At 36.0% G+C, this 12,955-nt stretch overlaps 1 protein-coding gene across 1 annotated transcript in view; it reads right to left on the bottom strand.

The window, feature by feature from the left end:
* Positions 1-505: 505 nt before the first annotated feature.
* Positions 506-12,955, bottom strand: part of MARCHF11 (membrane associated ring-CH-type finger 11) — a 30,973-nt gene continuing 18,523 nt past the window's right edge. The window contains exons 3-4 of the mRNA XM_084511044.1: positions 8,900-9,092; positions 506-1,818 (exon numbers count right to left, since the gene is read on the bottom strand). Coding sequence (XP_084367170.1) covers positions 1,496-1,818; positions 8,900-9,092 — 516 coding nt within the window. The 3' untranslated portion in view covers positions 506-1,495. The remainder of the gene's footprint in view (positions 1,819-8,899; positions 9,093-12,955) is intronic.

Here is a 12,955-nt window from a genome sequence, read left to right on the forward strand (position 1 = left end):
CCCCGCCACAGGGCACGGCTGGGCCCAGCAGCCAAGATGGCGGCGCCTCGCCTCAGGGACAGCCTGGGGAAGGCAGAGGCTGAGGGGGGCTGCGAGGACTGGCCCCAGCCCCCTGCCCTGCGCAGGAGTGGGGAATGGGGGCTGGGAAGGACAGGTTTTAGTTTTTAGCTTTGTTTCTTACCTTGCAACTCTATTTCAGCTGGCAATAAACGCGATTACTTTTCCCCAAGTTGAGTCTGTTTTGCCCATGATGGTAGTGGGAAAGTGATCTCCCTGTCTCGACCCACGAGTATGTCCCACCTTATTTTCTCCCCATCATACAGAAGAGGGGCAGTGAGAGGGCGGCCACCCAGCATCAACCCACCACAAACTGTTGCAAGCAAGCCAGGGTTCTTGATGTTCGGTAATCTTAATTATTCACTTGAAAATTATTTCAATATCTACTTGATTGAATATTAGAATTTCTGCCATGAGACAGAAACAGAAGCAAACTCCATGGCACTGATTAGCTATCATGATAAAAAAGAATACTGACTTATTTTTAATATCCTCTTTTGTTACATGGCGAAATTAAGGCTCTGCATTTATTCTACTTCATTTTCAGTTAGGATTTATTATTTCAGCAGTTGCAATGCAAGTTGTAATCTCCTCTTTATTTTAAAGAATATGGGTGGACAATGTCCTATCATTAGAATACTACTGGAAGCTCGCAGGCTGCTGAATGCAGCACTGCTGCTTGGAAGACAGTGTTATGTCTGTGCGCAGGCACAGCTCCAGCAGTCTGCAGATCTTGGAGTCTTGAGAAGAAATGTAAGACTCTTCCCCTGTCTGTGTCACACTCGTGTCTGATATCAACATCCCCACGGGAGAGCTAAAAGAAGAGTATGCATCTTCCCTAACATTTTTAGAACACCTGCTTGTCTTCCCTCTTAACAGCATGGGACAATATATCCCTTAATTACTTTCATCAACCTGAACTGAAACAAAATAAAGACATTAAAAAAAAAGCATGCTTGACTTCTGTCAATGTGTTTGTTTTTTTTTTTTTTTCTTTTTGAAAGGAGGTTTTCCAGTTTAATCCTCATGAAAGTGGGAAAAATAACAATAGTGGGTTAAAGCCAGAATTTAAGAAAATACATTTAAATATATATATATATATATTACTTAAAAATGACTTTCTTCAGCATTCAAAGACCTAAGAGCTAAACTATATCATATACACCTCAGGTAACAAATTGACAAAAGCTTTAATAAACCAGACTATATAAAAAGCAAGAGGATTTGATTGGTTTTTTTTGGTGTTTTTTTTTGTTTTTTTTTTTTCAGAAAAAATGTATTTGTGATTTAGCTGATCATATAAAAAGCATTAATTTTTTTAAAAAATGTGTATTTTTTTCAAGTGTTAATGGTTTCTCCATTCATTGTAGCTACATTCCAAAGCCCTGTAACATCAGGGCACATTATCCTTATCTGTGTAGCACAGTGAGTGTAATCATTACACTGAGGTCACTCTCATCACTACTTCCCCAGAGCCGTTATCCTCTGATGAATCTTCCTGAGGCCTCACGCGGTTGAATAGATGTAACAATACGTAGCCACACTGAAATCTTGGTGAGGTTAACTGTGTTGGGTGAACTAAATTTCTGTTTCTAAATGCAGTCAGCGGTAACCACAATGTCCTTCCTGCTGAGGATTCTCCTCGATTGCTCTCTTCTATATCTGTAGCTTTATCATAATTTAACACATCCCAGTGTAGATTCACAGCCCTCCAGCGCTTAAACACTCGATAAACAGATGCACCTTCATGTACAATAAGTCCTGAAATTAAGAAAAGAAAGCATTAGTTCTTACAAAATGTCACTGAATATCATTTCGAGAGCAAATAAAGCTGTAACTTCATAATACCATGTTGTAATGAATCTGGCAACTGCCAGAATCCATTAAATTGCTTGTAACTCTGATAATTCAAATAAATTATACATATGCAATATAATATCCATATGTTTAAGATTAGGGAAGGGAACATGCATGTATTTAGTGTCCTTGGATATTTATAGCGATTTTAAACCCTTCCATTATATACTTAACCAAAATCCAAAATTTACACAAACTTCCTAGTCATTATAATTAGGAAATAAAATTATTTTGAATGGAAGCTCAACATGACCAATACTGGAATAATCTGAGCATGCCTAACTGAAAAATGTATCTAGATTTAAGTAAACCAATATAAATCAACCTGACCAGCAGATTTGTAAATTGATTGTTTATGCTGGTGTTATCCTTGTTCACAGTAAGTCCTATTTATTGATGTTTTTACTCGTTTAAGTAGATCTTTAAGTCAGACCTTCTGTAATAGTCTTACATTTGTTCAACAGTGTTTTTTAGAATTCATTACAAAAAATGTAACTGTTTTCACCATCTTATTTCACTTTGGGAACATGGAAGAATTACAACAACCTTGAACAGCTGCAAGAGTAATGACTTTCTTGCTTCGGTAGAGCAAGAAGAAATTACATGTTATGATTAAGAATGATGAGCATGGCAAGGATGATGGGCATTCTTTTGCTTCAAAATTTAGTAGACAAAAATCAAGAATCACCCTTTTTTGTTGAGATCCAGGAATTCTTTTAGATGGTCCTTTCAGGGAAAATATAATTTATCTGGAGTCCTAAATAGACCAATCTGCTTCTGAGCTTCCGTATAGCTAATACGTACTGTAAGCATGCAAGCAATTTGCTTACTTAAATGAAATTCTTAATTTTTTCATAGGTATGCATATTTGCATTTTTTTTATATATATTTATATGCACATTTTTTGTGCATAAGTGATTTAAATATGGATTTACTCAGGAAATTCATGGAGCTTCAGCCTTATTGTTTTTTTCCTCTGTTCCTCAGCAGGCCTGGCAACATGTATGGTTCTGAGTAATGTCATATGCTCACTCTGACTCTCTGCTTTGAGAGGAGAGCAGTCTGCCTACCCAAACACATTTATAAATTAATTGTCCAGAGTGTTTGCTGCCTAAAATTTTTCTATATGTTGCAAAATCTTTATTATCAACTGTGGTGTCACAGGCTACAGTTCTTTATCACAAGAGATTGTATATTACCTGTTACTACACAACAAAATCATGATTTAAGCATGAGTCTCTCAGTGGGGCTAACTGATACACGAAAAGAACCATTCAAAGAAAGATGACACAAGCAGAAAGGGTGCTAATAAAATGTATATGAAAGGCAAACTGCAGATTCAAGTGCAATGATTTGCACTGCCTAGCCTAATACATTTTTAAAGAGCACTACATTGAAAGATGGATAAACACAAAGATGCAGAAGGACGTGATTTCAGATGTAGTAGTCCTCCAAGCCTTTCAAGTTGCCTAGAATTCATTGAAGCATCTGATACAGGCTAAATGACCTTTGATCACATACAAAATCTGCAAACCAAATAAGCCATGGTTTTATTGCTGTGACAAAGATTCTTTTTTTTTTTTTTTTTTTTTTTTTTTTTCTGATGGATTTCCTGTGGAACAAAAGCATAACTGTACCTTCCCCCTACCTGTCCTTAGATCATACTATTTTTCAGTCCAATCTTCCTCAAGATTGTGATGAAGCAAAATTGAGAGAACCTATTTACCCCAATCTAAAGATTTCTGATACCTGCCTACTCTGCCCTGGAACCCAAACAACGTATTTCAGAACACAGAAGGATGCAATTGAGGAAGGATCATTGAGACACTTAAAGATTAAGAAGTATCGCCCCAGAATTAGGACAGAAAAGTCATAGGTCTGTTTCTTTAAGAACTTTTTTCCTGTTTTTGAGTTTTTCAGGATTTACTGAAATTATATTTTCAGATTTTTCTCAACAATGGTAAAGAAGAGAAATTGTCTTTAAAATGGAAGCTGTTGTTCACATATGCTCTAAAAGAGCTAAGGAATAAAGAAGCAAATATTGCAAGGATTGAAACAAAGCTGTCAGATTTGGCAATGCTGAAGGTGGAAAAAAAAAAAAAACGCTTTCATAACTTGTCTCTTCAAAAACTTACTTTCCTATCTGATAAAACTACATATTCAAAGAGCCCTATGTAGAAGAGGCAAAAGAATGCCAGGACTTGTTTGTCTCTTTTGTAAGATACTTTCAGGGAAAAAAAAAAAACAAAACTGTGCACTAAAAATTCTGAGGGCATAAACAAGAGGAAATCTGGGTAAGGTTTAAATGCTGGACGTGATTTTCCAGTTACAGAGAAGTTCTGATGCTCAGAATATATGCAGTTAGTCACTAAAGTGGAGGTGTAAGATACTGGCAAAGAATCTTTTTAAGAGTTCCACAACAATGAATGGGGTAGAAGAGAAAAAAAAAAAAAGATACATCCTTGAATTATACTAACTTGTTCCAAATACCATGGTTTCAATAGCACAGAGGATGTATTTGTACAGTCCTATAGGAAAAAATCACAGATCAGCAGAATACCTTGTTTGACCTATACGTTCTGAAGAGGAAGTATTAGAATTCAGTGCTGTTAGCTGCTCTGATGTTCTGTCCATGTAACATCTACAAGGGACCGAGTCTGTGGGATGAAGGACCTGGCAAGATGTGCTAAGGCTCTAAGAAGGCTTTACCTACGCAATTTATTTCTAAAATATAGCAATTGTGATGGGAGCCAGACAACAGGATTATGGGGACGTCATTTTTTGTTCTTTTATTGCAAAGTACTATGAAATTCTTTCTGTTGCTCTGTCCATAGGGTTTCATACCCCAAGTCACAAAAACACTTGAGCCTTTTCATACTGAATGTCTGTACAAGAAGGGCACATCTTTGTTCAGGTGTGGTATTAGCTTCTTATGCTGTTTTATTTGTCACGCTAGTTTCTCTTACAGTCATTTAGGAATGGTACTCTCAGAAGCATAAAGAAATTTTTACTGGGCAGTAAAAGACACTTTAGAAATAGCTTCAACCATTGGGGAAAAAAAAGGCAATAAATTGGTTAAAACATTAAAGTTAAACACCTGCAAGAACTTCTGCCTGTACATTTTTTACAACTAAGTGAGTTAGTTACACAAATGTTGCAAAGTATTTGGGGCAGTCAGGGACAAAGAGGCTTGAAAGAGGGCTTGAAAGTGGATTGTTTCATTGGCCAAAGAAAACTAGTCTGAGAAAAAGTTCAAGTGGAAAAAGGAGTGGGAGGCCAATAAGAAGTAGGAGAACAAAACAGGGGTGGGGGCCAAACAAAGAAATTAAAGCTGAGAAAAAGTGAAGGCTGAAAAAGGGTGAGAGGCTGAAAAAGGTGAGAGGCCAAAAAGTAGTGGGATGTTGACAAAAACGTAGGTGTTAAGAAAAAAAATGGAATATGAAGAGGGGTGGGAAGCCCAGAACATGTTAGGATGAAAAGAAAAAAAAAAAAAAAGGATTAGAGGCTGACAAAAATGCAAAGGTTTAAAAAACATGGGGGTGAAAAAGTGGTTAGATACATAAAAGGGGAGAGGGGACAGAAAGAATTGCAAGGCTGAAAGTGGGTGGGGGGCCAAAAAGTGTTAGGAGGCCAAAAAAGGCTGGGGAAGCTGAGAAAAAGGAAAAAAAAAAAAAAAAAAAAGAAAGAAAGAAAAAAAAAAGGTGCAGGTTTAAGAAAACATAAGCCTTGAGAAAGAGTTAGTAGTGAAAGTGGGTGGGAGACCAAATGAAATGTAGAGGCTGTAAAGGGGTGGGAGACCAATAAATAAATAAATAAGTGGAGGCTAAAGAGAGGTGAGAGGGTAGAAAAAAAAAAGTAGAGGCTGAAATTGGGTGAGAGGCTCAAAAAAATGGAGTCTGGGAAAAAGTGGAGGCTGAAAAGAAAGTGGAGGCCTAAAAAGGATGGGAGGACCCAAAGGGATGGGAGACTCAAAAAAAGTGGAGGTTCATAAGGAGCATAACTGGAAGCCATAAAACACTGGGAGGTAAAAAGTCGTAGTGTGAGAAGAAGTGGAGACTGAAGCAGTGTGGAAGGATAAGAGAAAAACAGTGGGAGAAATAGGGTGGGAGGCTGAGAAAAAGGTAGATTCTGAGAAGTGAAAGTCAAAAAAGTGTATGGGGCTGATAAAGTTGGATTTTGAGAAGAAGAGGATGCTGAAATAGGATTTAAGGCTGAAAAGGGTTGTAAGGCTGAGAAAAACATAAAGATAATGAAAAGGTCAAGGCTAAAAAAGGTTGAGAGGAACAGAATAGGTGGGAGCCAGAGAAAAATAAAAAAGGTAAGAAAAAAAGTTGAATGTGTAAAGGGTTGTGAATATGTCATTACCTTTGGGCAAACTGCTTTTAAAATGATCACAACAAAATATAGAGCTAAATAATAGCAAAAAATAGAGCTATTTACATTTTGAAAATGACCAAAAAATTTCATATTGTTAATGCAAAGCTATAAGGAGATGCAGCTGAAGGCAGTTGGACTAAATTTTGGTTGTACCACTCATTTACTTGTCTTGGAATGGGTGCTGCACAGGCAAATCCATATATATGCACAGATTTTGAATGAAATAAACAGACTCTAGTGGGAGTATAGATATCCACTCCTTGCAGATCCTTTGTAAGACTAAGTTTGAACTGAGAGAATGTCATTGATGACTAAATACATACGAGATCAGAGGACATAACTGAGTAAGAACTGTGTCTGGCCATAAGCATTGTGCAATGGTAAAAGCCTTTTGGAAGTCATTAGCATAATTTATATTATTGTGTTTTTACATAATTCATGAATAATAATTACATTAATCTATTAGAGAACTTTATTCAAAGATTTTAAATTAAAACTATCCATCTAAGATCCTTCATTTATTGATGAAATAAAAAGATAAAATTGAATATGTTAATAAATATTTTCAAAAGTTACAAGAATTCTTGGTTTTACAAGCCTGCAGAATGCAGATTACTTTAAATTATAAGCAGATTGAGTAGGCTGAATGAATCTGTATTATCAGAATTTTACAATTACCAAACAGCCACTTTCTGAATTTCCAGATACATAGTTAGCTGTTAAGTCATATCAGCACTGAACTTCATAATTACAAAACCAGTGTTCAAATATGTTTACTTATAGTCAGTTTCAGTGGAAGTGATGTAAAAGTTTGCATGTATTTCTTTATGATAAGACTGTAAAAGATGCATTTAGGTCCTCACAGGCTGGTCAGTTTATCTGGTGGATGAAGCCAGTTATGCATCCTTTGTTCCTGCATGGTGCCCATTAGCTAGATGCTCTGCAGCTGTCTGAGGTACATGCTAGCTCAGCTTCCTGGCCAGAGGTGTCAGGAGCCTGACTGACTTAAAGGGCAGCCACTTAGCTCATGTAGCAATCTACTGAAGGCACACCTAACTATAGTTGACTTCTGTAGATAAATTCAGTACTCAGTGACTTTTAGATTGATTTGATTCAAGTGTTTTAATAACCAAAGAAACAGAAAGACATGAAATCATTTAAAATAACTGGTTACTCCAATTGGCTGATGCATACCAAAGCAGATTTTGAAAATTGGAATCTATGTGAAAAAACAGAATTCCATATAAATGAAAAGCTTAGAATACCTGAAGCACATTTTCTCTACACTTGGAGTTTTGTTTTCTTTTAACAAAGACAAAAAACTCAGAAATTAAGTGCTCAGCAGGAAAAAAAAACAGTATTCAAGAATCAGCACATAGCAGGAGGACCTGTAACTGAGTTTTGTTGGTTTGTTTCAGTTAAAAGTTGAGCACCTGTCCAGACCAACTTTATCTTTTTTTCTCTGTCTGAGAAGATCTGGGTTCACAGAAGAAAGTCTGTGTCAGAAAATACTCTGGAGTGGGCTTCTCAGAAAAATTACAAAACAAATAGAAATGGTGATCCAGCTGAAATATAAATAAATATTCTTACAGTAATGAGATGGTGTCAATAAAAGATGATATGGCTTTATGGTTGGAGCAAAAGTCTTGATTTTAGGAATCACCCTGTCTCTTCACACCTTATTGAGTTGAATTCAGCCCCCTCCTTCATTATTCCCATATAAGAGATCAGATAACATCAACCTTTATCATTCAGAAAGCTAAAAGCTAGCATCATATAGCATTTTACTTTCTGCATTTTCTGCAGAACTGCAATTCTAAGAATGTGGTTTAGTTTTTACTCCAAGTTACTAAACTCTCTCTGCAATTAATTGTAGCTATTACAGCAATCAGTTCAAAGTTGTTTTACAAAATACTAAAAAGATTCCTATTTAAACATTTCTGGCTCAGTATATTATCAGAAAATTCAAAACTGGTCAAAATACTTTGCAGTAAATTGTATTTTCCTTTCTAACATTTTAGCTAAAGCTAAACGATGTGAGACTTTTTAATAGTGTAGTAAATTATAGTCAGTAGTATCATGTGTTTCATAACTGTTTTTATGATGTACAAAGAACTCAAGCCTGTCTTCTCCATTCTTTTCTATTACTAGCACAGCAACCTATGTAAGTCCATACAAATTAATCCTGGACACACAATTTGATGACATCCTCGGGGGCTTTTCTGGTCCATCATGGTGGTACAATCTAATACAAAGTTGCATCAGTAGAAAACTTGATAGCACGTAATTTTACTAATTCTCTTAATAATGTCATTGTTATTTTCACCTGTTTATCTTTCTGAACTTTGCTAGCTGTCTGTATTTTCAAGTAGTTGAACCTGATGCTGTTCTCATCATTAAGATGCTTTGATCAATCTGAGAGTAAAGTGTCTTTGGTTCTTTTCTCTTTGCAGTATTTGTAACACTCTAAAAAGCAATATTTGCTGAAGGCACCAGCTGAGAATAAATCTGCGAAGAACTAGAGTGATTGATTAGAGTGACCAATTAGAAAAATAGATAGCCACAGTCTTAAACCACAGTCTGTGCTGTTGAAAGTTTTTGAGCTTACCTATGCATACTAGATCCATAAAACCATACATTCCATAGCAGATTTGAAAAAGGATGTCCTTTCTTTGCCATACTGCATAGGGGCTGAAGGCTGACCATAGAAGCCAAGTCACACTTGCTACTAAGAACAGAGATCCTAGGATTACAGCAACCATCTGCACTTTCTCAACCAGTGTTATAGTAATGCTTTGCCACTAAAAGAGAAACAAAGTTGTATAAGATAAAAATGTTATTATTATCTGATTGTACATTCAATGCCACTTTTTTTTTTCCTGAAATCAGAAGCGATTTTTAAATTTATACATATCTTCATAGATTTTTACTAATATTCTTGACACTGACATTTTATATATTTTTTCTACCTATTTTACTTTTAGTTAAGGTAAAACTAATAGCTGCTTCCCCATCCCCTCCAGCATCACTAACATCACCATCTAGTTGTGAACTTCAGAACAGTTATTAGTTTTATTTTTGTTTTGAACACATAAACAAAACAAAACAAAAATACTCCTAGAAATTGAACTCAGTCTTTCATATTTCTAAGCTAATGGACAGAATAAAAACAATGTTGGGAAGACAACCTTAAGCTGGTTTTATGTTAACAAGTTGAAAGTGGCACCTTTCCTTCCCATCCCACTCCCCTCAAAGTCAAAAGCCATTTTCCACTTTCCTGCCGCTCATCAAAGAAGCTCCTGGCTATTTCCAGGCATGCCAGGGGAGCTGGGGTTCTCAGCAAAAACCCATGCTAACAGTACAAAGAGACACCCCCAGCCTAGTATGTAGGCAACCCAAAGTTTGAGGAAGAGCCCTGAATATAGGTAGTGTGCTCATTTCTTTTCAGTGCACTTTAATTATGCCTGTCTTTCCTGGGAAGGCTGTATCCTCTGTGTGTGAGATGACTCGGATTTATGATGTGAAAAGATTTGAATATAAAGAGTATGCTTACTGAATTCTGTCAAGATAAGAACAGAAATGAAATTTTGTTAAAACAAAGAATCACTAGACCAAAATACAGCATAACAAAAAAAGCATTTTAGCTTGCCCTTAGTATATATGGTCTTTCTTGGCCTATTCCTTGTCTGAATTAATTTGGTAGACTCCACACTGTATACCCACCAACTATTCCAGAGCTAGAGGGCAGGATTTTTAGATTGACATATTTTTTGTTCCTAATTTTGAATACTTCAAAATTAATGTGCCCACTTCAAGGGTTGCAATAGGGAACAGGTGAAGAAGGAGCTACTGAACTTATTACTTCTTTTCCCATCTAGTAATGATTTTTCCTTTCTTTGCTACTTTATAAAACCTTTCTTTTTAACCAGCAGTTGTGTATGTAGTGTACGTAGTAGTAGTACAGTAGTAGTGTATGATCATAAGAAGCTAGAATAATTCAAGTTGCAATGGGCTGTGAGAGGTCGCTAGTTCATCTCGCTGCTTAACACACAGTCAGTGATGAGATCAGCCCAGGATGCTCAGGGCTTGAAAACCTCCAAGTATGGAGACAGCTGAATTTCTCTGAGCAATCTGGTCCACTTCTTGACAGTCCTTAGGTCAAAAAACTTTTTTCTTATACCCAGTCTGACCCACCACTTAAGCTCTCTTTCTCCCATCAAGTACCAGTATGAAGAGCCTGGGTGAGCGATGTGTACCTCTGCCCTTTCATTTCTTTCAGCTTTTCTCATCGACTTTTTTAGCTGTTGCCTAATTTGCACATCTGGTCCTGCTTACCTTCTCTTCTGGCAGCCTTCTGAATATAACAGTACAAAAAGATAGCCATACAACAATCTGTGAAGTATGTATCTTGAAATACTATCAATTTATAATTAACTTATTAAACACATACTAGCTGTTTTATTAAACTTAAAGGTTGAAATGGGACTATTCATATTCAATAACATCTTTTTTACAGCAGAGCAACTACGGATACTCATTTCCTTTGGATTTTTTTTTTTTAAATAAGGTCAAGGAAGGTCAATTACAACTGATGCATGACAAAATGGAGTGAGCTTCTCATGACTCAAATATTACTTGTATATGGGACTTAAATGTCAGGACTGAAATTCATAGAGCTCTCATAGCTCTCATACCCCTGTAGGTTCAATAAAATTATTTTTCATTTCTCAGCTAAAGCCACATAGTGTAACCTGGCAGAAAACTGTCAAAAATGCCATTGGTTATGAATTTGGTTATGAATCTCTTTCTATTTTCTTTCATTATTAGTTTGAGACAAACCCATAATATATTTGCTCAGAATGCCTGAAATCAAAGTATATTTACATGAAGTAAAATTTAGTTTTATGCATTAACTGTTATGCAAAATGTTGAACTGTCAAACTCATGGGAGAAGCTGACAATAAACTGAAAAAAAAAAAAAGTTCTATCACTAAAATAAATAGCAGATCTTTGACAGTGCAATTTCCTGAGCTCACTTCATTTCAGCTTATTTTGAATTTTGTATTTTTTTTCTTAGGTTACTCATCATTATTTTTCAAAGACAGCACTGAACAGAAGGAAAAGTCGTCCAAACATTCAGGATGAGTAACATAGAGTGCAGTCTAGATATAAAGCCCACTCTTTATTCTGGTATTGTCTGGCATGCAATTTCTATTCCTGTCACCCCTTTCCAACCAGAATCAACCACTCCTACCTCTTTTTTTTTTTTTCTTTTTTCTTTTTTTTTCATGAAAAGTTCTCAAAAGGATCTCAGTAGGGCATCTGTTGATTTTCCCAAACCTTTTCTTTATAGAAAATCTTGACCTTGAAAAGTCCTAAGAGACATAGATATGACCCTAGCATGTTCTCAGTTATGTATTCTAGTTATTTTGCTGTTCTCCTGATCAGATGAATTGTCTGTAAAGAATCTAAGTAACTGAATCCCTCAACCTCTATAAATTCAGTAACTCCAAAGATTCAGCATATTAGCATGCTACCAACCAGGAAGGTGAGCCACCCCAGTTACTGAGAAAATGCACAAGCCTTCCAGAGAAGTTCTTAACTACTTTGCCTTTAAAAATCAAAGAACATTAAAAAAAAAAAAAAAAAAAAAAAAGAACCTCTAAAAGGACTTGGATGTTTTCTTCTATTACTCAGCCACTTTGTCCTTTGTGGTATCTGCTGCCTTTTTTCTGAACAAAAGAAACTATACTCCCCCACCTTTCTCAATATGAAGGTCAGCAGTAACCTTATAAAACTATAAATAAGGTATATAAGGTATACCTTATAAAATTATATATTTCATAAAAGTTATATTCCTATTGTTCTTATTAGTATAATCTGTAAATTCAACTAATTGGTGAGATTCCACAGTAAAAGGAGAAGAAGGATTGTGTAAGATACAAGATATTCAAGAAGTCCAGAGAGTTTTATGCAAAACTAGTAACCCGTCTCCTAGCGCTAAGCAGCCTGCCATAAGAATCCAAAACCGTTAACAGTGATACGGATTGATGTTAAGTTCTAACATGCGACCAAGTTGGGGACCTTGGTTAGTGTTTATGTCCCTTCTTAGAGCAAGTGGCAAAACTGTGCATGTTCCTAATGGCTAACTAAACAATTTTGGTTCAGAAACTTATTCTGAGGCCATCTCTTGGGAAATACATGCCTTCATTTTTTTTCCCTTAACTTTTCCTGAGTTGGGTATGAATTATAACGAGCAAGCAGATGGGACTGAGGCAGACGTATCTTTCACGTAGTGAAGAATGTATTCTATAGTTACAAGGCCATTCATATGTAAATAAGTACAAAAGACTTAGGTCTTTAAGTAGACATAGACAATATTAGCCACCAGGCAATGAGAGGAATTACATGGGACTGTATTGTTTGGTGGCATTGCATTTCATGACAAGATTATTGAAGAACAGCAGTTGTGATTAAAATGCTTTCTACTGTCTGAATTCTCATGCAAAGTTTAGCTAATACATGTGAATATACACTTTGACAAACACTGAAGAACAGAAGACTTTTTCTAAGAGTAGGGTTCTGTTTATAGTACCAAAAGCCATTTAAGCTTTATTTGATTTCTTACAAACATTCACCTTACTGCATGCCCTACTATATGTTG

The sequence above is a fragment of the Aythya ferina genome, assembly GCF_964211825.1.
Source record: "Aythya ferina genome assembly, chromosome: 2".
NCBI classification, from domain to species: Eukaryota; Metazoa; Chordata; class Aves; order Anseriformes; family Anatidae; genus Aythya; species Aythya ferina.